The sequence below is a fragment of the Jaculus jaculus genome, chromosome 20 (assembly GCF_020740685.1).
Source record: "Jaculus jaculus isolate mJacJac1 chromosome 20, mJacJac1.mat.Y.cur, whole genome shotgun sequence".
NCBI classification, from domain to species: Eukaryota; Metazoa; Chordata; class Mammalia; order Rodentia; family Dipodidae; genus Jaculus; species Jaculus jaculus.
In genome coordinates, this window is record NC_059121.1 from 6,309,065 (window position 1) to 6,331,409 (window position 22,345).

Sequence of the window (22,345 nt, forward strand, 5' to 3'; positions counted from 1 at the left end):
AGGAATTTTGTCAGTGTCATTAGTTATGGGAAAGCGGCGTTGCTACAAAGCCAGGCTGGCCCATGGGCTGGCCATCTGAACAGGAATGTTTTCCTTTATTTTTCATATATATGTGTATATATATATATATATATATATATATATATATATATATATATATATATATAAATATATGTATGTATGTATATATATATATATATATATATATATTTAGTTTAGAGAGGGTGGGGAGAGAGAATTAGCATGCCAGGGCCTCAGCCACTGCAATTGAACTCCAGACGCTTGCGCCACCTACTGGGCATGTGAGACCTTGCGCTTGCCTCACCTTTGTGCTTCTGGCCTACGTGGGATCTGGAGAGTTGAACATGGGTCCTTAGGCTTTGCAGGCAAGTGCCTTAACTGTTAAGCCATCTCTCCAGCCCATGTTTTCCTTTCTTTACTGTCCACCTTGAGGCTCACCAGTGCCCCGCAGATGGTTGCTCTTGGACCTCTGTGAGTTCAATTAACCTCTTCTTTATCAAGTTTCCCAGCCTAGACATCTTGTTACAGCAAACAGAAAACCGAGTGAGACACCATGTCCCCTGCCCACCTCCCTCCCGACTTACAGGTGTGGAGAGACACTCAGGTCTCAGAAGGTGGCAAGTGGGTCAGAAGAGACCATGTGCCAGAGACCCGGGGACCAAGCAGGCCACGGTCTCCAGATGTTTACTAGGAACACACTGCTTGCTAATGTCACAAGCAACCGGCTTCATTTCGGTGAACCGTGCTGTAACCTAGCACCCTCCATTGCTGCCACGATGGGAGATGGGGACGCCTTAATCCTCCTTTACACTGAGCTTGGAGAGACCCAACTGTGGCACACATGCCCAGGGGACCCAGTTGACAATGTCCGACAGTCATCACAGCTCACATTGTACTTGTGCGTTAGGATCTGTGGTTGCGGCGGCTGTGTGGGACCAGAACAGAAGATGGTGAAGGGGCAGGGAAGGAGGACACAGGGCGCAGGGCGGGTATCTGTATATCATGGGTGGTCAGCTGCGCTGGAACATGGGCTGCTTATAGTTGGCATCACTTAAATTGGCAGCTCTCTGGGCTGACATGCCTCTGGGTCTAGGCAGGGCGCTTTGCACTAGGGGGAGTGGGGTGAGGTATGGCAGTATGGGGGTGAGCTCACCGTCTGTGGCCACGTCCCCGATGGGCACATTGTGCTTCTGTGCCATGTACCCCAGGAAGGAGAAGACGACGAAGCCAGAGGAAAAGCTCGTCAGGGAGTTGATGGAGGTGGTGATAATCGCGTCCCTGTGGGAACAAGACAGGACACCCTGGAGCTAGCTGAGCTGCGACCCTGAGACTGCCACCCACGATTTCCCATTTGCAGCATGTAGGGAAGGGCAGGCTAGGAGGGACAGCTTCTCAGAGAAGCACTGCCAGGCTGCCTCTGGGCTCCTTGGTGCTATCAGGGTTCATGGAGGTGGGAGAGATGACCACCATGTGTCCCACTGGGATACCATGACACCCCCTGACCTCACAGAAGAGAGGAGACCCAGGGGGGCTGGTTGTGGAGGGAGGAAGATATGGCTGCACATAAAGCTCAGCGAAGCTGCTCCCAGGAGGTGACATACATCTCCATGTGTCTCAATACCTTCCTTAAAATTGAGGGCTGGAGAGGTGGCTTAGTGGTTAAGCCGTTTGCCTACAAAGCCAAAGGACCCAGGTTTGATTCCCCAGGATCCACGTTAGCCAGATGCACAAGGGGGCGCACACGTCTGGAGTTCATTGGCAGTGTCTGGAGGCCCTGGCACACCCATTGCCTCTCTCTCTCTCCCTCTTTCTCTGTCAAATAAATAAATAAATAAAATTGAGCACAAGATGTTACTGGAAACTGCCTTTAAAAAATGATTTATTTATTTGAGAGAGAAAAGAGAGAGAGGTGCATGTCAGGACTCCTGTCACTTCAAGCGAACTCTAGATGCATGTGACACTTAGTGCATCTGGCTTTCCATGGCTGCTGGGGAACTGAGCTCAGGATTTGCAAGCAAGCATCTTTAACCACTGAGCCATCTCTCCATCCCATCCCTCTGCCTGATTTTAATGTTTTTAAAAAAGCTGTGCAGAGAGCTGGAGAGATGGCTTAGCAGTTAAGGCACTTGCCTGTGAAGACTAAGGACCCATATTCAACTCTTCAGATCCCACATAAGCCAGACACACAAGGTGATGCAAGCATGCAAGCTCACACATGCACAGAAGGTGGCACACGCATCTGGAGTTCAATTACAGTGACTGGAAGCTCTGGTGCACCAATTCTCTCTCTCTCCCTGTGTCTCTCACTCTCATAAAAAAGGCCAGTCTGTTGGGCTTGCCTTAAAAAAAAACTGTGGAGCCAGCTTGGAGGCTGAGGCAGGAGGATGGCTGTGAGTTCAAGGTCCATAAGGGTTACATAGTGAATTCTACGACATCCTAGGCTACAGACTGAGACCCTGTCTTTAAAAACAAAACAAAAACAAACAAAAAGGTATAAGAAAGATATCCAGGCATGGTGGTGCATGCCTTTAATCCCAGCACTCAGGAGGCAGAGGTAGGAGGATCGCTGTGAGCTCAAGGCTAGCCTGAAGCTACATAGTGAATTCCAGGTCAGCATGGGCTAGAGTGAGACCCTACCTCAAAAGAAGAAAGAAAGAAAGAGAGAGAGAGAGAGAGAGAGAGAGAGAAAGCCATGTGGCTCAGAAGTTTTGTAAGTAGAGATTTTCTTCTAGGGGACGTGTCATTTCCAAAAGCCAGCACCCGCAGGAGCCACGATGTGGATGCGTCTTTGTCACTTACCTATAGCAATTGTTGGTGAACTTATTGTAGCTGGAGAAGGCGATCAGCACCCCGAACCCAATGCCCAGGGAGAAGCACACCTGGGTGGCAGCATCTATCCACACCTGCCGCGGCCAGAGAGGGGAGAACGTGAGCCGGATGGTTAGACACAGGGCGGGGTGGGGCTGTCACCCCGCACCCGTCCGCATGACAGAGCAGGCTTCACGAGTGCCTACCACGACTACCTCCAACTAAGATGCCGTGGCCCTGTGAGGCAGCCGGCCGGGCCTCCTCCTCGGACTCTCTGGTTTGCGCTCAATATCACGTGTATGCCTGGTGTTGCTAGTCTTAGGAAATAAGCCCTCCTGTATCCCTGGCCTGAGTCACCCGAGGCCAGACACTGGTGTCCAGCAGATGGCAGACGCACGCTTTGATCACGAAAAGGAACGGCAAGGTTAGTGCCGTTACTTGGGCCAGAATGAGAAACTCAGGCACGGCACGCTGAGTCAGGGCTGTGCCGAGACCAGTCAGCGAGCCAGACCTGTCTTGTCCCTCCCTGTGTAAGCCACCCAGGTGGGAAGGCTAAAGAGGAGCTGCTGCTACCAATGGGTCTGAGCCAGACCTTCCACCTTCTGGGAGCTGGGTAGTGCCAGGAGCCATCCCTGAGTGTCTACGCCGTCCAGGCTGGTCTGAAGCATCTAGAACACTAATAAGCCACTGGTAACGGAAGTACTGGGCAGGCTGGAGGGGGTCCAAGTGGCTGCTCTGAGCTTGAAACAACAGAGAACATGCTGCTAAGGACACAGGGGCCCCAGGCTGCAAGGGAGCTGGCGCCTCTGTCCTTTGGTTCAGAGTCTCTGGGCCACCCCAGTTTGGGAACCGTAGATTTGAGGGAAGCTGGCTGGCCAGGCAGTCAGGGCTGCGGAGAGGAACAAGGCTTAAGCGAGATGGGGGGGGGGGTCAAGCCTGGAGCGGTCAGGAGGGCAGAGAAAAGGGGGGCTTGGGCTGGAGAGATGGCTTAGTGTTTAAGGCACTTGCCTGCAAAGCCCAAGAACTCATGTTCTAATCCCTAGGTCCCACATAGCCAGACGCACAGTGACTCAAGTTGCAATGTTGCACACGTGCACAAGGGGGCGCAAGCCTCTGGAGTTTGTTGGCAACAGGCTGAAGGTCCTGGCGCGCCCTTTTCTCTCTCTCTGCCTCTTTCTTTCAAAGTAAATAAATAAATAAGCCAAATGTGGTGGCGCACGCCTTTAATCCCAGCACTCGGGAGGCAGAGGTAGGAGGATCGCCATGAGTTCGAGGCCACCCAGAGACTCCATAGTGAATTCCAGGTCAGCCTGGGCTAGAGTGAGACCCTGCCTCAAAAAACCAAAATAACAACAATAGTAATAATAAATAAATAAAAGAAAGAAAGAAAAAGGAAAAGAGGGTCCTGTTATGTTTTCCCTGTGTGGCTCCCGCATCATTAATTAGCTCACGTGCCTGCCAGGCACCTGCTGAGTTCACGGGACAGGGTGGCATTGCTACCTTGCCGTAGCTCGGGCCTCCCACCCACATGCAGGAGAGCTGTCACACAGATCTGCAGTCCCGGGGACTCACGGATGCCTCGCAGAGTCGGTAGAAGTCCACGCTCAGGTACGCTCTGATGCCCTCCATGGCTCCCGGGAGCGTGACGCCACGCAGGAGCAGGGCAGTGAGGACCACATAGGGCATGGTGGCTGTGATCCACACGACCTGGGGAAGAGAGGGCTGGCAAGATGCATGGGCCACACAGAGCCTCCAGCAGGAGCAGGATGGGCAAGGAAGGGAACGTGGGGTTGGTGCGTATCACAACTGGGAAGCCAGTGTCCCGTGTTCCTTAGGGCACTAGCTCAGCCATGGGAATGAGCCTGGAGTGAGACCAAGACTACCAGAGGATACCTTTTGTCTTGTGCTTTTACTTATTTATTTATTTATTTTTGGTCTTTCAAGGTAAGGTCTCACTCTAGCTCAGGCTGACCTGGAATTCACTTGGTAGGCTCAGGGTGGCCTCGAACTCACGGTGATCCTCCTACCTCTGCCTCCCGAGTGCTGGGATTAAAGGCGTGCACCATCATGCCCGGCTTTGTCTTGTGCATTAAAAAAAATATGTTTTATTTATTTACTTGTTTGAAAGAGAGAAGGAGGCAGAGAGAAAGGGAGAGAGAATGGGTGCGCCAGGGCCTCCAGCCACTGCAAACAAACTCCAGATGCGTGCGCCCCCTTGTGCAGCTGGCTTATGTGGGTCCTGGAGAGTTGAACCAAGATCTTTCGGCTTTGCAGGCAAACGCCTTAACCGCTAAGCCGTCTTTCCAGCCCTGCCTTGTGCATTTTTCCCTCCAGGAATTAAAGCAGGAACAGCAGGGTAGCAAGAGAACAACACGCCCTGCACTTGCTCTGTCTCAGCGTGCAGGGGTGGCTCTCGTCTATGGCAACGCAAGCGACTCCCCCTGATTGGGCAAAGATGTACTTTGGGTTTGCAAAAAGGGATGACTTGAGACAGCAGGGAATGGGAAGGAGGACCCATCGCTACGGCAGCGGGGAGGCTTCCTGTGTCGGTAAAACAGGTGACAGGGCCATTTGGTCAAAATCGCCATGGGTAACCATACGATCCAAAATCTCTCTCTCTCTCTCTCTTTTTTTTTTCTTTTCTGAGGTAGGATTTCACTCCAGCCCAGACCTGGATTTCACTATGTAATCTCAGGGTGGCCTCAAACTCAGGGCGATCCTCCTACTTCTGCCTCCCGAGTGCTGGGATTAAAGGCGTGCGCCACCACGCCCGGCCAAAATAACTTTTTAAAAATTTTTATTTATTTATTATTTATTTAAGAAGCAGATAGAGAGAGAGGAGAGAGAGCGAAAGAGAGAGAATGGGCAGCCATTGCAAACAAACTCCAGGTGCATGTGCCACCTTGTGCATCTGGCTTACGTGGATCCTGGGGACTTGAACCTGGGTCCTTTGGCTTTGTAGGCAAATGCCTTAACCAGTAAGCCATCTCTCCAGCCCCCAAATATCTTCATTGGCAGGAAAAATTCAAGCAGTGCTGTGGTAGTTTGAATAGATGGCCCCTAATATATTCAGTGTTTTATTACAGTCTATAATTTTGATCTGCAGCCACCTGGCTGGAGGAGGTGTCATTGGGGGGATCTTAGGACCCAACCCCAAGGTGTGGTGGTGGGTTTGACATTCCAATCTAAAGATCTGCAAAGTGCTTGCAGTTCCTGAAATGTGCTTGTTTTGTGCTGTGGTTTTAGGATTTGGCTTGTGGCTCCTCTCTCTTCCTCTCTCCCTGGTCCTTTAAGGGGGAACATCTTCTTCTGCCATTATGGAACTTCCAGGGGAAGTAAGCTTCAATAAATATTCCTTCTTCCATATCTGTGCCTGGTCTGGACATTCATCTCAGTGAACCTGAAGCTGTCTGCTACAAGTGCCATTCTTGTCTTCTTGCTGGGCACTTTGTTGTAAGTGCTGCCCTCTCGGTGCCCTTCCCCAAACAAAGTGAGTGCCCGCTTCCAGCCACCATGGCCGTATGTCAACCTCCATCCAACCACGCATATATGTCCGCCCACCAGCCTTGGCCACCTGTCTACCTCTCCTCTACCAATCCATCTAGTCTCAAGCCAGCCACGGCCACCTAGTCTTCCTTCCCCACCCAGGACAATCGGTCTCCTTCCCCCTCCACCTACAGTCATCTGTCCGCCCCCCACCTGTGACCCCCCCCCCCCAGCCATGCGTCCTCACCTTCCCTGAGGTCTTCACTCCTTTCCACAAGCTGAAGTACAGGAGGACAATGACCAGCACCAGGCAGGCCGTGAGCTGCCACCGGGGAGGGCCCAGGTCATCGATGCCGCGGCTCTGGTGGAGGTGCAGCACGCCACGCCTAGGGAGAGGCGGCAGGTGATCCTGGAGGGAGCACCCCCCAACCAAACACGCACACCCCAGACCTGGAGCTGGACAGCTGAGCTGGCCCTAAACCCTGCCCTCCTCAGCTCCACAGGGCCAAAAGCACCTCATCTGAGCTGACCAGAGACAGCCCTTAGTCCTCTGCAGGGTTCAAGACCAGGCCCTGACGGAGACACCAGGCCACCTTTGAGATGGACACAGAAGGCAGCCCAGCTTGCCAGAAGGTTCCAAGGAAGCTACTCTTATTCCTTACCCACTGGCAGCCCCGTCTGGGGTAGGAGAGAGCAGACAGTTTGGGTCTACAGAGGAATGGAGCCTCGGAAACCAGAGAAAGACGCCGAGTGAAGCCAGCACCCACTGTTGCCCGTGGGGGCAGTGCCAGGGTGGGGCCTGGAGGGCTCTGAGCTGCCAGCTGAGACACACAAGTGCTTCTGAGCGCGATGGCTCCCAGCCCTGTGCCTACGGGTCCTGTCGTTCGAAAGGTCACAAGGGATGGCCTGTCAGAAGCCACGAGTGGCTGAACTTGTTTTTGAAGGAGGCTGGAGAGATGGCTTAGCGGTTAAGGCATTTGCCTGCAAGACCAAAGGACCCAGGTTCGATTCCCCAGGACCCACGTTAGCCAGATGCACAAGGGGGCTCATGCATCTGGAGTTCGTTTGCAGTGGCTGGAGGCCCTGGTGCGCCCATTCGCTCTGCCTTTCTCTCTCTCATGTAAACAAATAAAAATAAAACAGGCTGAGGGTCATGGACTTACTGGTCACAGGATGAGCAGAGATACCTGCCACACAGGGATACGCTATTCCTCAAGTGAGCTCCTGGGCCCACGCCACAACTCTTAAAGATAAGCTTTAGAAGGACCAGACTGGAGCTGGAGAGATGGCTTGGCGGTTAAGCTCTTGCCTGTAAAGTCTAAGGACCCCAGTTCGAGGCTCGATTCCCCAGGACCCACATTAGCCAGATGCATAAGGGGGCACATGTGTCTGGAGCTCGTTTGCAGTGGCTGGAGACCCTGGCGCACCCATTCTCTCTCTCTCTATCTGTTGCTCTCAAATAAATAAATAAATAAAAACAAAAACAATTAAAAAAAAAAAAAAAAAGAAGGACCAGACTGTATCCAACCACCCAGCCCCACAGCCTCCCGGCACGGAGCTTGCGTTCCTGAAGGAGGACGCATGCTGAGCGCGGGCTAGCGTCTAAGGAAGAATAGCCACAAGGCAGGAAATCACGCCGCCAAACCAGGAGACAACCCAGCAACATCCACTGCACATGAGATGTAAAAACTAACTCAAAATGGGCAAAAGAGCTCACTGCTACCCCTAAGGATGGAGGGGGGGAGGATCCTGGCTCACTGCAACCCCTGAGGATGGGGGGAGGAGCTCCCCTGCTGGTCCAATCCCCAAGGCTTCTGTGACCCCTCCATAGCCTCCGTAGCCTGGGGCCTGGGTGTCAGACAGCTTAGGCTTGTTTTAACCCAGGGCCCTGCCAATGTCCGACAGAAGGGGACAAGGATGAGGGTAAGGATGGTACCAACATGTGCTGTTCACATATTCATACTGAGCATGTACATAACTAATAAAAAAAAATGGGCAAAAGGGCTGAAACTCAAAGGCCCTGGGAAGAAAACTCAGGCGCTGAATATACATGTCCTTGGGTTTTTCGATGGGTTCTTTGATATGACATATAGGAGGAAGAAGAGATAAACTTGACTTCATCAAGTTTAAAAACTTACAAAAATAATTTTTTTTTTTTTTTGTTTCATTGAGGTAGGGTCTCACTCTAGCCTGGGCTGAGCTGGAACTTCTCACAGTTCCTCCTACCTCTGCCTCCTGAGTGCTGGGATGAAAGGTGTGCACCACCGCGCCCTGCTAAACATTACTTTTTAAAAAATATTTATTATTTCATTTTTTAATTTAAGACAGAGAGAGAGAATGGGCACACCAGGGCTTCCAGCCACTACAAACGAACTCCAGACACATGCGCCACCTTGTGCATCTGACTTACATGCGTCCTGGGGAATCAAACCTGGGTCCTTTGGCTTAGGCAAATGCCTTAAGCCATCTCTCCAGCCCTAAAAAAAAATATATATTATTTATGTATTTACTTTTGTGTTTTTCAAGGTAGGGTCTCACTCTAGCCCAGGCTGACCTGGAATTTACTATATAGTCTCAGGGTGGCCTCAAACTCATGGTGGTCCTCCTACTTCTGCTTCCCAAGTGCTGGGATTAAAGGCATGCGCCACCACGCCTGGCTTTATTTATTTATTTGCAAGCAGAGAGAAAGAGAGGAGAAAATGGGTGCATCAGGACCTCCAACTGCTGCAAACAAGCTCCAGATGCATGCACCACTTTATGCACATGGCTTTCATGGGTCCTGGGGAATCAAACCTGAGTTGTTAGGCTTTGCAGGCAAGTGCCTTCACTACTGAGACATCTCTCCAGCAAAAAAAAAAAATCTTTCATTATTCATCAAATAATTCTATAACAAAGTAGGAAGGAAAAACACAAAATGGGAGGTAATAGTTTTAAATCATGTATCCGCTAAGAGATTAACATCCAGAAAACCTCAACAACAGCTACAAAATATTTCACTTCGAAAATGAATAAAGGACTTGAAGTGGTCATTTCTCCAAAGGGGCACAGATGGCCGACATGCCCATGCTGCACACAGCCAACTGGGAAGGAAATGTAAATCAAAACTATGATGAAACTCCACTACGATCCACTAGGATGGCTGTTATCATAACAAACAACCTGAAAATGAGCATTGTCAAGGATGTGGGGAAACGGGGACGTGTGCACAGCCTGTGGGAATGCCAACGGCACAGCCACTGTGGAAACACTGTGAACTATCACAGCAGGTGTTTGTTCCACTCCACAGACACCTGTCGGCAGGATGTTCCCACTCTAGGATCCAGCTAGACATTCCTGGGTATATGCCTAACTGTAGCCCTAACTTACAACAGACATGCCTGCCTGTGAAGCCATGCTTATTGAGGCACTATTCTTTTTTCTTTAAATATATTTTTATTTATTTATTTGCAAGCAGACACACACATACACACACACACACAGAATGGGCACAAAGGGCCTCTAGCCACTGCAGACAAACTCCAGATGCATGCACCACTTTGTGCATCTGGCTTTACAAGAGTAAAGCCTGGGCCATTAGGCTTTGCGAGCAAGCATCTTCAACCACCGAGTCATCTCTCTAGCACTCTTGTTTTTCATTTGTTTGTTTAAATTTTTGTTTATTTATTTATTTGAGATAGACAGACAGAGGGAGAAAGAATCAGAGAGAGAGAGAGAATGGGTGCGTCAGGGCCTCTGGCCACTGCAAAGGAACTCCAGACGCATGCGCCCCCCTTGTGCATCTGGCTAACGTGGGTCCTGGGGAATCGAGCCTCGAACCGTGGTCCTTAAGCTTCACAGGTAAGCGCCTAACTGCTAAGCCATCTCTCCAGCCCTGTTTGGTTGTTTTTGAGGTAGGGTCTCACTCCAGCCCAGGCTGACCTGGAACTCACTCTACAGTTCCAGGCTGGCCTTCTACCTCTGCCTCCCGAGTGCTGGGATTAAATCGTGTATGTGGCACCATTCTTTTTGGAGTTAGCCTAGGTGCCCATCAACAGATGAAGCTATAAAAGAAATAACGGTGTATACAGACACTGAGGAAGAATGAAATTATGTCTCTGACAGGAAAAATGTGTGGAAAACTGTTAAGTGAAATGAATCATTCTCACCAGGGCAAGCACTTCATGGTCTTCCTTGCGAATGAAAATTAACAGGGGAAGGGACACAAAAGTAAATGAAGGACTATCTGAGGTTTGGAAGAGGAAAATGCAGAGGGGAAGGGAGGGAAGAAAGATTAATAGAGAGGTGAATGTGATCAAAGTACATTCTAGGGGCTGGAGAGATGGCTATGTGGAAAAGGCACTTGCCTGTGAAGCCTAAGGACCCATGTTCTATTCTCCAGGTCTCACGTAAGCCAAACGCACAAAGGCGAGGCAAAGAGCCGGGCGTGGTGGCACACGCCTTTAATCCCCGCACTGGGGAGGCAGAGATAGGAGGATCGCCGTGAGTTCAAGGCCATCCCGAGACTGCATAGTGAGTTCCAGGTCAGCCTGGACTAGAGTGAGACCCTAACTCCAAAAACCAAAAACAACAACAACAACAACAAAAAACCCTGAGGCAAGCGTGAAGGTCATACACATGCACAAGGTGGCACAAACGTCTGGAGTTCAACTGCGGTGGCTGGAGGCCCTGGTGCACCAATTCATTCTCTCTCTGGCTCTCACACACATGTTTAAAAAAAAAAAAAACACAAAAGGGCCGGAGAGATGGCTTAGCGGTTAAGGCGCTTGCCTGCAAAGCCCAAGGACCCATGTGTAACTCTCCAGATCCCACCTAAGCCAGATGCTCTGTGACACAAGCGTGCAAGGTTGCACACACACATGCACGAGAGAGTGCACACATCTAGACCTTGATTGCAGGGGCTGGAGACCCTGCTGTGCCAATTCTCTCTCTCTCTTGCATTAAAAAAATTACAAAAAAAATGTTACATTCTAGGCACGGATGGAAAAGCACAATGAAATACATTACTTAGTGCAATTAACATAGCTAATAAAAAGGACCAAAAACTTAAAAAGAACGGAAATTAGCGACACAGAGCTGTACTTGTGCATGCATTGCAGCATTATTTGCGACAGCCCGAGTGTGCAAGCCACTGCGTGGGCATCCACAGGGGAATGGAAGGACAAAATGTGGCTCCTATCACAGCGGGGAGAGGTTCTGGCGGTGGGTGGGCTCTGAAGGTACGTGCCACGTGAGATGCACCAGATACACAGAACAGACACTCTGCGACCCACTTGCACGAAGTCCCTGGAGGGGGTGGATTCAGAGAAAGAAAGTAGAATGGTGGGTGCTGAGCTGGGGGAGCGACAGAGGTCCAGCTAGGGGAGTGCAGAAAATTCTAGAAATGGGTGGTGGTGATGGTGGCACGCACCATGAGTGTGCCTTTTGCCATGGAACTGTGCACTTAGAAATGGTTTTAAATGGCTGGAGGGATGGCTTAGCAGTTAAGGCACATGCCTGAGAAGCCCAAGGAACCAGGTTCGATTCCCCAGGTCCCACGTAAGCCAGATGCACAAGGTGGCGCATGCATCTGGAGTTTGTATGCAGTGGCTAGAGGCCCTGGCGTGCCCATTCTCACTCTCTCTCTCCCTTCCTCTGACTGTAACAAATAAGTAAAAATAAAAGCCGGCGTGGTGGCGCACGCCTTTAATCCCAGCACTCGGGAGGTAGAGGTAGGAGGATCGCCATGAGTTTGAGGCCACCCTGAGGCTACATAGTTAATTCCAAGTCAGCCTGGACCAGGGTGAGAGCCCTACCTCAAAAAACCAATAAATAAATAAATAAATATAAAATAAAATACTTTTTATTTATTTATTTATTTATTTATTTATTTATTTATTTGAGAACGACAGACACAGAGAGAAAGACAGATAGAGGGAGAGAGAGAGGATGGGCGCGCCAGGGCTTCCAGCCTCTGCAAACGAACTCCAGACGCGTGCACCCCCTTGTGCATCTGGCTAACGTGGGACCTGGGGAACCGAGCCTCGAACCGGGGTCCTTAGGCTTCACAGGCAAGCGCTTAACCGCTAAGCCATCTCTCCAGCCCAATAAAATACTTTTTTAAATGATTTACAAAACCATGATGTAGCCAGGTGTGGTGGCACATGCCTTTAATCCCAGTACTCGGGAGGCAGAGGTAGGAGGATAGCTGTGAGTTCGAGGCCACTCTGAGACTACATAGTAAGTTCCAGGTCAGCCTGGGCTAGAGCGAGACCCTACCTCGAAAACCCAAAAAACAAAAACAAAAACAAAAACAAAAAACCAAACGTGATGTATAATTTGCCATGATACCATCCCCTTCTTAAAAAAAAAAAAAAAGAAACAAACAACCAAAAAACAAAAACAATACATTTCAGAAGAACCTGAGGTGTGAGAATTCCTTGGCAGAACTAAGAAGAAGGTCTGTAAACAAAAGGACAATGAGGTCAGATGAGAGCTCTACATGAAGACTTGGAGATGCTGGAAATGCTAACAAGTATTTCTTTTCTGGCTGAATATTTTTTTCCAGATGAATTTATTTATTTATTTTATTTTGTTTATTTTTAATTTTATTTTTTTTTATCAATGTTTTAAACATTTTCCATGATTACAAAAAATATCCCATGGTAATACCCTCCCTCCTTTTCCCCTTTGAAACTCCACTCTCCATCATATCCCCTCCCTATCTCAATAAGTCTCTCTTTTATTTTGATGTCATGATCTTTCTCTCCTCTTATGATGGTCTTGTGTAGGAGTAACATCTCAATCACACCTTCCAAGGCTCAGGGTTTAATGTGGAAGAGGTGGCAGAAAGAATGTAAGAGCCGAAAGAAGGGTAGGACTCCTTACAGTGTGCTCCCTCCAGACACAAAATGGCCTCGATATCCATGAGCTCATATTTTATTTATTTATTTATTTTGTTTTTTAAGGTAGGGTTTCACTCTAGCTCAGGCTGACCTGGAATTCACTATGGAGTCAAGGTGGGTCTCGAACTCACAGCACTCCTTCTATCTCTGCCTCCCAAGTTCTGGGATTAGAGGCGTGTGCCACCACGCCCGGCTTATTTTTATTTATTTATTTGAGGGAGAGTCTCACTCTATCCCAGGCTGACTTGGAATTCACTTTGTCGTACCAGGCTGCCCTCAGACTCACAGAGATCCCCTTACCCCTGCCTTGTGAGTGCTGGGATTAAAGGTATATGCCGTCCACACCTGGCAATATTTACATATGCAGTGATTGAAAGCAAAAGCAATGTACTGTGCTCTCTGTAACATTGCCCAAATGTGATAATACTCACAGAACAGACGGGAAGTGGGCTGGAGAGATGGCTAGGCAGTTAAGGCGCCTGCCTGCAAAGCCAAAGGACCCAGGTTCGACTCTCTTGAACCCATGCAAGCCAGATGCACATGGTGATGTATGAGCACAGGGTCATGCATGCTCACAAGGCAGCACTCACGTCTGGCATTCAAATGCAATGGCTAGGGGCCCTGGCATGCCAATTCTCTCTCATAAAAAAAATAATAATAATAAAAAGACAGAAAGGAATTACTATCACAGTGTGTGGGCTCTGAAGTGTGTGTGAAGAGGTACAAAGTCACCGGGAGGTAGAGAGAGTGACAAAGGCACGTTAACTCCACAACTCACTAAAACATGGAAGGGTGACAGGTTATTTATTACACAGCACTACAAATAAAGTAGAGCCTGACAATCAAACTCAAAAGCAGGGGGTAGGGCTGGAGAGATGGCTTAGCGGTTAGGGCACTTGTCTACAAAGCCAAAGGACCCAGGTTCAATTCCCCGGGACCTACACAAACCAGCTGCTCAAGGGGGCACATGCATCTGGAGTTCGTTTGCAGTGGCCAGAGGCCCTGGTGCGCCTATTCTCTCTCTCTCTTTCTCTCTGATCCCCTCCATTTCTTGTTTAAATAAATAAATAAAAAGCAGGAATAAACAGAGAAAACCAGGGTTGGAGAGATACTCCAGAAGGAGGACTATGACCAAGAGGAACATTCCCTAGTGGTAAAGGGACAAAGGAAAGAATTAAGATTCCTACATGTTTACCTCAAAATACTCAAGCTTCAAAGCGCATGGACAGAGCAAAATCTAGCACAGCTGTGACAGGAAGCACACACAGTTCTAGTCAAGGGTGACCCCCATGCCCCGTTCCCAGTAACTGACCCAGCAAGGGGACAGAAGGTCGCGAGGCATGTTCAGACCTGGTCAGCACAAGCTGGAGCAGTTGGCATTCATGAGACCCTTGAGCTCACGTGACCTCTCCCATGTTCGCCTCCCAAGTGCCAGGATGTACCGCGGAGCCAGCCTCGAATGCACATTCTTTTTAAAAAAGTTATTTAGCCAAAAAATGTATATACTGTACTTAGCAAACTGCCCAGTAAACACTTCTCTTAATGTTCATACCCTTATATTAATGCTACTTTCACTTTTGGTAGTGAAGCTTCTCTTTTCAGATGGCAGTGACCTTGGGATGACTCAGAAGGCACCATGGTGCTGACAAGAAATGACAGGAGCTCTCAGCACTGAAATGTCTCTATCACACCTTCCAAGGCTCAGGGTCCACTGCAGAAGAGGTGCTGGAAAGAATGTAAGAGCCAAAGGAAGGGTAGGACTCCTTAAAACTCCAGACATAAAATGGCCTGGATCTCCATGACTTCACAGTGCCTGACACTACCTACACAAGACCCTCGTAATAGAGCAAAAGATGATGACATCAAAATAAAAGAGAGACTGATTGAGACGGGGAGAATGGAGTTTCAAAGGGGAAAGTGGGGGGAGGGAGGGTATTACCATTTGATATTTTTTAATAATCATGGAAGTTGTTAATAAAAAAATTATTTAGGGGCTGGAGAGATGGCTTAGCGGTTAAGCGCTTGCCTGTGAAGCCTAAGGACCCCGGTTCGAGGCTCGGTTCCCCAGGTCCCACGTTAGCCAGATGCACAAGGGGGCGCACGCGTCTGGAGTTCGTTTGCAGAGGCTGGAAGCCCTGGCGCGCCCATTCTCTCTCTCTCCTTCTATCTGTCTTTCTCTCTATGTCTGTCGCTCTCAAATAAATAAATAATTATTTAAAAAAATTATTTAGCCAAAAAAGGAAAAAAAAAAGACAAAAAACCCAAAGCCAGGCTTCGTGGCACATGCCTTTAATCCCAGCACTCGGGAAGAAGAGGTAGGAGGATCACCATGAGTTCGAGGCCACCCTGAGACTACAGAGTGAATTCTAGGTCAGGCTGGGCTAGAACGACACCCTGTCTCGAAAAACCAAATACACACACACACACACACACACACACACACACACACACACACACACACTGGTTGGGAGAAACAGAACTGTTAGCCTAAAGCCCATAGTGTGCTTTCCTGGTGTAAAGCCTCTTATGTCCATCAAGCGTATTTGTAGTGTCCTGTCACAGCTCTGAGACTGGCAGCAACGAGCCTGTGCCTACAATATTTTCTCTCGCGCGTTCACCGCAAATGGAAGCTGGCAAGGACAGGGATGAGGAAGGGAACGCAGTGGAGGAGAAACGCACAACTCTATAAAAAAGGCATGTGCCTGTGATCCCAGCACCCCTAGAGGTGGAGGCAGGAGGACGGTAAGTCTGAGGTTGGCCTGGCGTATATGCCAAGACCCTGTCTCAAAATAATTAAATAAATACGGCTAAAGGGGCACGCTGGGGATGCAACTTGGTGGCAGACTGCTTGCCTAGCATGCGTAAGGACTTGGGTTGAAGCCTTAGGATCTCAAAGCAAAACAAGACAACAGGTAAAAGTAGGGCTAAGGGACTGGAGAGATGGTTTAGTGGTTAAGCGCTTGCCTGTGAAGCCTAAGGACCCAGGTTCAGTTCCCCAGGACCTATGTAAGCCAGATGCCTCTGGAGTGGCTAAAGGCCCTGGTACACCAATGATCGCTCTCTCTCTCTGTCTAATAAATAAATAAAGATAGTTTAAAAAATAAAGAAAAGAAAGTAGGGACTAGGGAGTTGCTTCAATGGATAAAAGTGCCTGCTTGCAAAACCTGCTGGCTGGGGTTTAATTCCATAGCCACCCACATAAAGCCAGATGGGTGTCTGCAGCAGCGAGAGACCCTGACACACCTATGCGTGCACACACACACACCACATACATTCACACACATTCACGAACAGATAAAGGAATTTTTTTTTTTTTTTTTTTTTTTGGTTTTTCAAGGAAGGGTCTCGCTCTCGCTCAGGCTGACCTGGAATTCACTATGTAGTCTCAGGGTGGCCTCGAACTCACGGCGATCCTCCTACCGCTGCCTCCTGAGTGCTGGGATTAAAGGCATGCGCCACCACGCCCGACTGATAAAGGAAAAATATTTTTAAAAAGAGACTACACAGTTTAACTTTCCTCAGATAAGAAGTCGCAGAAGGGCTGGAAAGATGGCTTAGTGGTTAAGGCATTTGCCTGCAAAGCCAAAGGACTCAGATCCAATTCCCCAGGACCTATGGAAGGTGGATGCACAAGGTGGCGCAATGTGTCTGGAGTTTGTTTGCAGTGGCTAGAGGCCCTGGTGCGCCCATTCTCTCTATATATCTTCCTCTCTCTCTCTCTCTCTCTCAAATAAATTTTAAAAAATTTAAAGAAAAGAAAAAAAAGAAGTCAGTGAACATAGGTAACTCTTCCTGGGATAGGCTCCAGGCTTCCACAGCGAATACTTCCTCTACTCTCAATTCCTGTCACTTCTGTCTGGTGCCCACTACCCGACAAGGAAGCCGTTGGGCACAGGGCTGCTGGGATTCTGGGATCTGGTGCTGGCAACCTCACCATCCTCCCCGCCTATTGCTGCCTCTGGTGGTCATGGGCTGACTGTCAGATCCTGGGCCCTGTCTGCCGAATCAAAGCCTGCGGGGGTGTGGGCAGCACCCGGGGTTCCGCCGAGGTCTTGGCCGCTGTCCCCTGAGGGGTGCAGCCCTGCCCTTCCCCATCTGCTCCTGCTGCTGTCTTAGCTGCCAAACTGCTGACCCATGATGGACGCGCACCGAGGTTGGAGTGGTGTCTGCGGACATCCACTGTGCGGGCCGCGCAGTCTTTCTGTTGATCACTTTCTTGGTCTTTGCTCAGCGCGTGGAGCAATTCACACTGTCTTCCTGTCCTACCTCTGCTTTCAGTGACAACGGTGCACCCGTCGGGACCACGGGTCTCCGCAGGGTGCAGCGCTCAGCACTTCGGCTCTGTAGGTTTCTGCTCATACTCAGACTTCCAGACTTCCTCAGTGTGTGGCTTTTTAAAAATGTTATTATGAGGGCTGGAGAGATGGCTTAGCGGTTAAGCGCTTGCCTGTGAAGCCTAAGGACCCCGGTTCGAGGCTCGGTTCCCCAGGTCCCACGTTAGCCAGATGCACAAGGGGGCGCACGCGTCTGGAGTTCGTTTGCAGAGGCTGGAAGCCCTGGCACACCCATTCTCTCTCTCTCCCTCTATCTGTCTTTCTCTCTGTGTCTGTCACTCTCAAAAAAATAAATAAATAATTTTTAAAAAATGTTATTATGAGCCGGGTGTGGTGGCGCACGCCTTTAATCCCAGCACTTGGGAGGCAGAGGTAGGAGGATCACCGTGAGTTCAAGGCCACCCTGAAACTACATAGTGAATTCCAGGTCAGCCTGAGCTAAAGCAAGATCCTACCTCAAAAAACCAGTTATTATGGGTTATTAAGTTATTATGATTATTATTTATTTATTCACTTATTTGCAAGAAGACCCCGCCACACACACACACACACACACACACACACACACACACACTCACACATACACACAGAGAGGGGGAGAGACACAGAGAGAACGGGCCCAGCAGGGCCTCCAGCTACTGCAAAGCAGGCACCACCTTGTGCATCTGGCTTTATGTGGGCACTGCGGAACTGAACTCAACTCAGGTCGTTAGGTTTTGCAAGCATGCGCCTTAACTGCTGAGCCACCTTTCCAGCCCCAGTCTGAATTTGTTGTTGTTGCTCTGTTTTGTTTTTCAAGGCAGGGTCTCACTGTAGCCCAGGCTGACCTGGAGGTCACTCTGTAGTCTCAGGTGGCCTCAACCTCACGGCGATCCTCCTAGGTCTGCCTCCCGAGTGCTGGGATTAAATGTGTGTGCCATCACGCCTGACTTTTCCAGTCTGAATTTTTTTCTTTTTTTTTTTTTTTGGAGGTAGGGTCTCACTCTGGCTCAGGCTGACCTGGAATTCACTATGTCATCTCAGAGTGGCCTTGAACTCTCAGCGAGCCTCCTGCCTCTGCCTCCTGAGTGCTGGGATTAAAGCCATGAGCCACCACGCCCGGCTCCAGTCTGAAGTTTTAAGAACAACAAGTATTATTTTCTCTAACATCCCTCAACACACGTCACTAATCACACTCTCTCTCTAATTTTCTATCGGAAAACCGCTTAGAAGGATCAATATCCCCCACACCTCGCAAGCAGAAGCCAGGCGCTTCTGCTCGACTCTTCCAACGTCTCCGTTCTTTACAAATACCTCAGCTATGTCGCAGTCCACCTCACAGCTGTGATAGATGCACCGGCTCAAAAACCCAGCTCCTGGACGTTGTTAAGGTTAAGGCGCTTGCCTACGAAGCCTAAGGACTCAGGTTCCATTCCCCAGTGCCCACATATGCCAGATGCACAGGGTGGCTCACGCATCTGGAGTTTGTTTGCAGTGGCTGGATGCCCTGGCACTCCCATTTCTATTTCTCTTCCTCTCTCTCTCTCTCTCTCTCATTACTATTTTCTCTGCATAATGACACGTGAACCCAGGCTCAAGCCCTAGACGTTTGAGCAAGCTTTGTTACCCATGGACGCCTTTGTCCATTCACCTAACTGTAACCTCTCACGTCACAGCCTTCATGCACTGGCTAGTCCCTCCACTTTGCTTACACACTGCTTCCAAGAGCAGGGACACCCGGCAAGTACCCATGTGGCCTGGCCCCTCACTCTCCTTAACCGGAGTAGCAAGGGAACTGATCAAGCTAACAGGCTTCAAGAATGCCCTAGAATCTCTTTTGAGAATAACTACTTTTTTGTTTTGTTTTGTTTTTCAAGGTAGAGTCTTTCTCTAGCCCAGACTGACCTGGATGGGATTCACTATGTATTCTCAGGGTGACCTCGAACTCATGGCTATCCTCCTACCCGTGCCTCCCAAGTGCTGGGATTAAAGGTGTGCGCCACCACGCCCGGCAGAAGAGAGTAACTCCTTTTTATCTGGATGATTTCATCATTTGTTTGCTTGTAATGTGGACATATCCTTTCAAATGGGGTGGGGGCATCTCTGGCTACCTTCCAAGAATCCCAGCTCCTCCTAACCAGCATGACTTCAACTTCAGTGGCTGTAGACTGTTTTGCGACCCACTTGCTGTGAAAGCCTGAATCATTCCATCTCTCTTATTCAAAGTCCCTTTTGCTAAGCTTTGTTTGTTTGTTTCTCGAGGTAGGGTCTCACTCTGGCCCAGGCTGACCAGGAGTTAACACATGTAGTCTCAGGGCGGCCTCGAACTCACGGAGATCCTCCTACCTCTGCCTCCCGAGTGCTGGGATTAAAGGTGTGCGCCACCATGCCCGGCTTTTTGCTAAGCTTTTAATTTAATTTCATTTTTAATTTTGAGATTCATTCTCATTCTGTATCTAGGTTGGCCTTGAACTTAACAGTTCTTCTACCTCAGCCTCCCAAGTCCTGGGATTACAAACCATGGGCCACCATGTCCAACCTCTTTTACTAAGTAGACCCAGGTGAACATATCTAACTAGGCGAGTGAGGGTTCAGCTCCTCTACATTGAACATCACCGTCCACAGCAAGTCCTGGACTTGACGGCAGTCGCTGCACACAGTCTCTTTCCTACATCTGTGCAGACGTCACACTTCAGGGGACTTAGCCTCACTCACAGTGGACAGCCAGCACCGGCCACAGGCCCAAGAGGCAGGGCAGCTCGGGGACCCCGCACACCAACCCGGCCACTGTGCCTCACCAATGGCCTGGAGGCCCCCTCATATAGTCTGTAAGCCCACACCTCCATGGTTACAATCTGTTGCTCAGCTTGGGGTAAAACTCTTGGAAAAACAGTTGAGGTAGTCACCAGTGGCTCCTCATGTTAAGCGCTCACACATGCAGAGATACACACGCACTGGGACACATGCGCACACGCATGCCCACGCACCCCTGATCTCTAATAAGGGTTAAGAGTAAATGGTTGGGCTAGAGAGATGGCTTAGCAGTTAAGGCACTTGCCTGAGGAGCCTAAGGACCTAGGTTCGACTCCCCAGAATGCATGTAAGCTGGAAGCACAATCTGGTGCATGTGTCTGGAGTTTGTTTGCAGTGGCTGATTGCCCTAGTCTGCCCATTCTCTCTCTCTCTCTTAAATAAACAAATAAATAGCCGAGCATGGTGGCGCACGCCTTTAATCCCAGCACTCGGGAGGCAGGGGTAAGAGGATTTCCGTGAGTTCGAGGCCACCCTTAGACTCCGTAGTGAATTTCCAGGTCAGCCTGGGCCAGAGTGAGACCCTACCTCGAAAACCCAATAATAATAATAATAATAAACAAATAAATAGAATAAATAGTTGACCTATGTGGGGGCCCTTAGCTCTTCCAGGCTAAGCTACCTAGTTATGTGGAAGGGGACGCAAGAACTGACAAGGGACAGAAGAAGTTAGGAAAAAAGATTACTGGAGAGAAACTGGTTTGTGAGGGGGATTGTGGAGAACCAGGCCTGGCAAGGGGACAGGAGAAGGACACCTAAACAAGACAAGCCCGCTGGGCATTGAGGGACAGAGTGAAGGAAATAAAGCCATGTTTGTACAAGTGAAGAGAAATCCACATGACAAAGAGACAGCCACTGTGCCCCGTGGGGGTCCTGTCCATGAAGCCAAGACACACAGGCAGTGCTGCTCAGAGAGGCATCTTGCTGGAGTGGTCCCAGCCTAGGCTTATGGGAAGGGAAGGAAGGAATGGGTAGAACGTGAGTCAAGTTGCCTCTCCTGGTGCCCTGCTCCCTGGCAGCCAGAGCCCAGAGCATGCCTCTTTCCAGAAAACCCTATAGGCGTCTCAGGAGACCTCCCCTTCCCATTGCAGGTCAGAGCAGCCAGACATCGGTTCACGTCCACTTCTGCTGATGCCCCTGGTCACCAGAGCTTGGCCAAGGACCTCCTAGACTGTGCCCGTGGGATTTTCACACATGCAAGCATGTGACGGGACAGGACACAGGCAGCTCGGGGCTCACACTCCTCCTATTACCTAGGTTGACAGAAGGTGACGGGGCTGGAGAGGTGGCTTAGCCGTTAAGCGCTTGCCTGTGAAGCCTAAGGACCCCGGTTCGAGGCTCGATTCCCCAGGACCCACGTTAGCCAGATGCACAAGGGGGCGCACGCGTCTGGAGTTCGTTTGCAGAGGCTGGAGGCCCTGGCGCGCCCATCCTCTCTCTCTCCCTCTCTCTATCTGTCTCTTTCTCTCTCTGTCACTCTCAAATAAATAAAAATAACAAAATAAAATTTTTAAAAAAAAGCAGAAGGGGCTGACCCCTCACTTACTCAAAGTACTCGGCGGCAGGCGTGGTCCCAAAGGTGTCGTTGAGGCCCGAGCTGGCGCTGGCGTTGCTGGTGTGCGCGTCGGAACAGTTAGGGCTGTTCCAGGTGTTGTTGCAATGGACCCACGGGAGGTCCATGGTGAAGGAGGAGAAGAAATAGTGCAGGGCCCAGGCGATGATGACGTTGTAGAAAAAGCCCACGTAGAAGGATATTAGGATGACCGTGAAGCCCACACCTGGTGATGACAGAACAGCCACCGTGAGCAGAAGGGCCCCTCTCTCGTCTCCTTCTCCTGTGTCACCACGACCCGGTCCACGGACATCCCTGGTGCCACCACGATGCACGGGGAAGGCTGGCATTGACTTCACTCTATGATGGCAGGGAAGGGGCCCGCCACCTTCCGAAGCCATCCGTATCTACCCAGAGACATCGAGGTGTCTCTGAGGGACACCGAGGGCTAGCCAAGGCCATTGCAAGCCATC

General features: G+C 49.8%; 1 protein-coding gene across 1 annotated transcript in view; it reads right to left on the minus strand.

The window, feature by feature from the left end:
* Slc6a3 (solute carrier family 6 member 3) overlaps positions 1–22,345 on the minus strand; it is a 58,763-nt gene that overhangs the window by 21,701 nt on the left and 14,717 nt on the right. Inside the window, exons 4-8 of the mRNA XM_004666120.2 lie at positions 21,867–22,098; positions 6,563–6,701; positions 4,402–4,536; positions 2,821–2,924; positions 1,175–1,299 (exon numbers count right to left, since the gene is read on the minus strand). Of these exons, the coding sequence (XP_004666177.1) occupies positions 1,175–1,299; positions 2,821–2,924; positions 4,402–4,536; positions 6,563–6,701; positions 21,867–22,098 (735 nt within the window). The remainder of the gene's footprint in view (positions 1–1,174; positions 1,300–2,820; positions 2,925–4,401; positions 4,537–6,562; positions 6,702–21,866; positions 22,099–22,345) is intronic.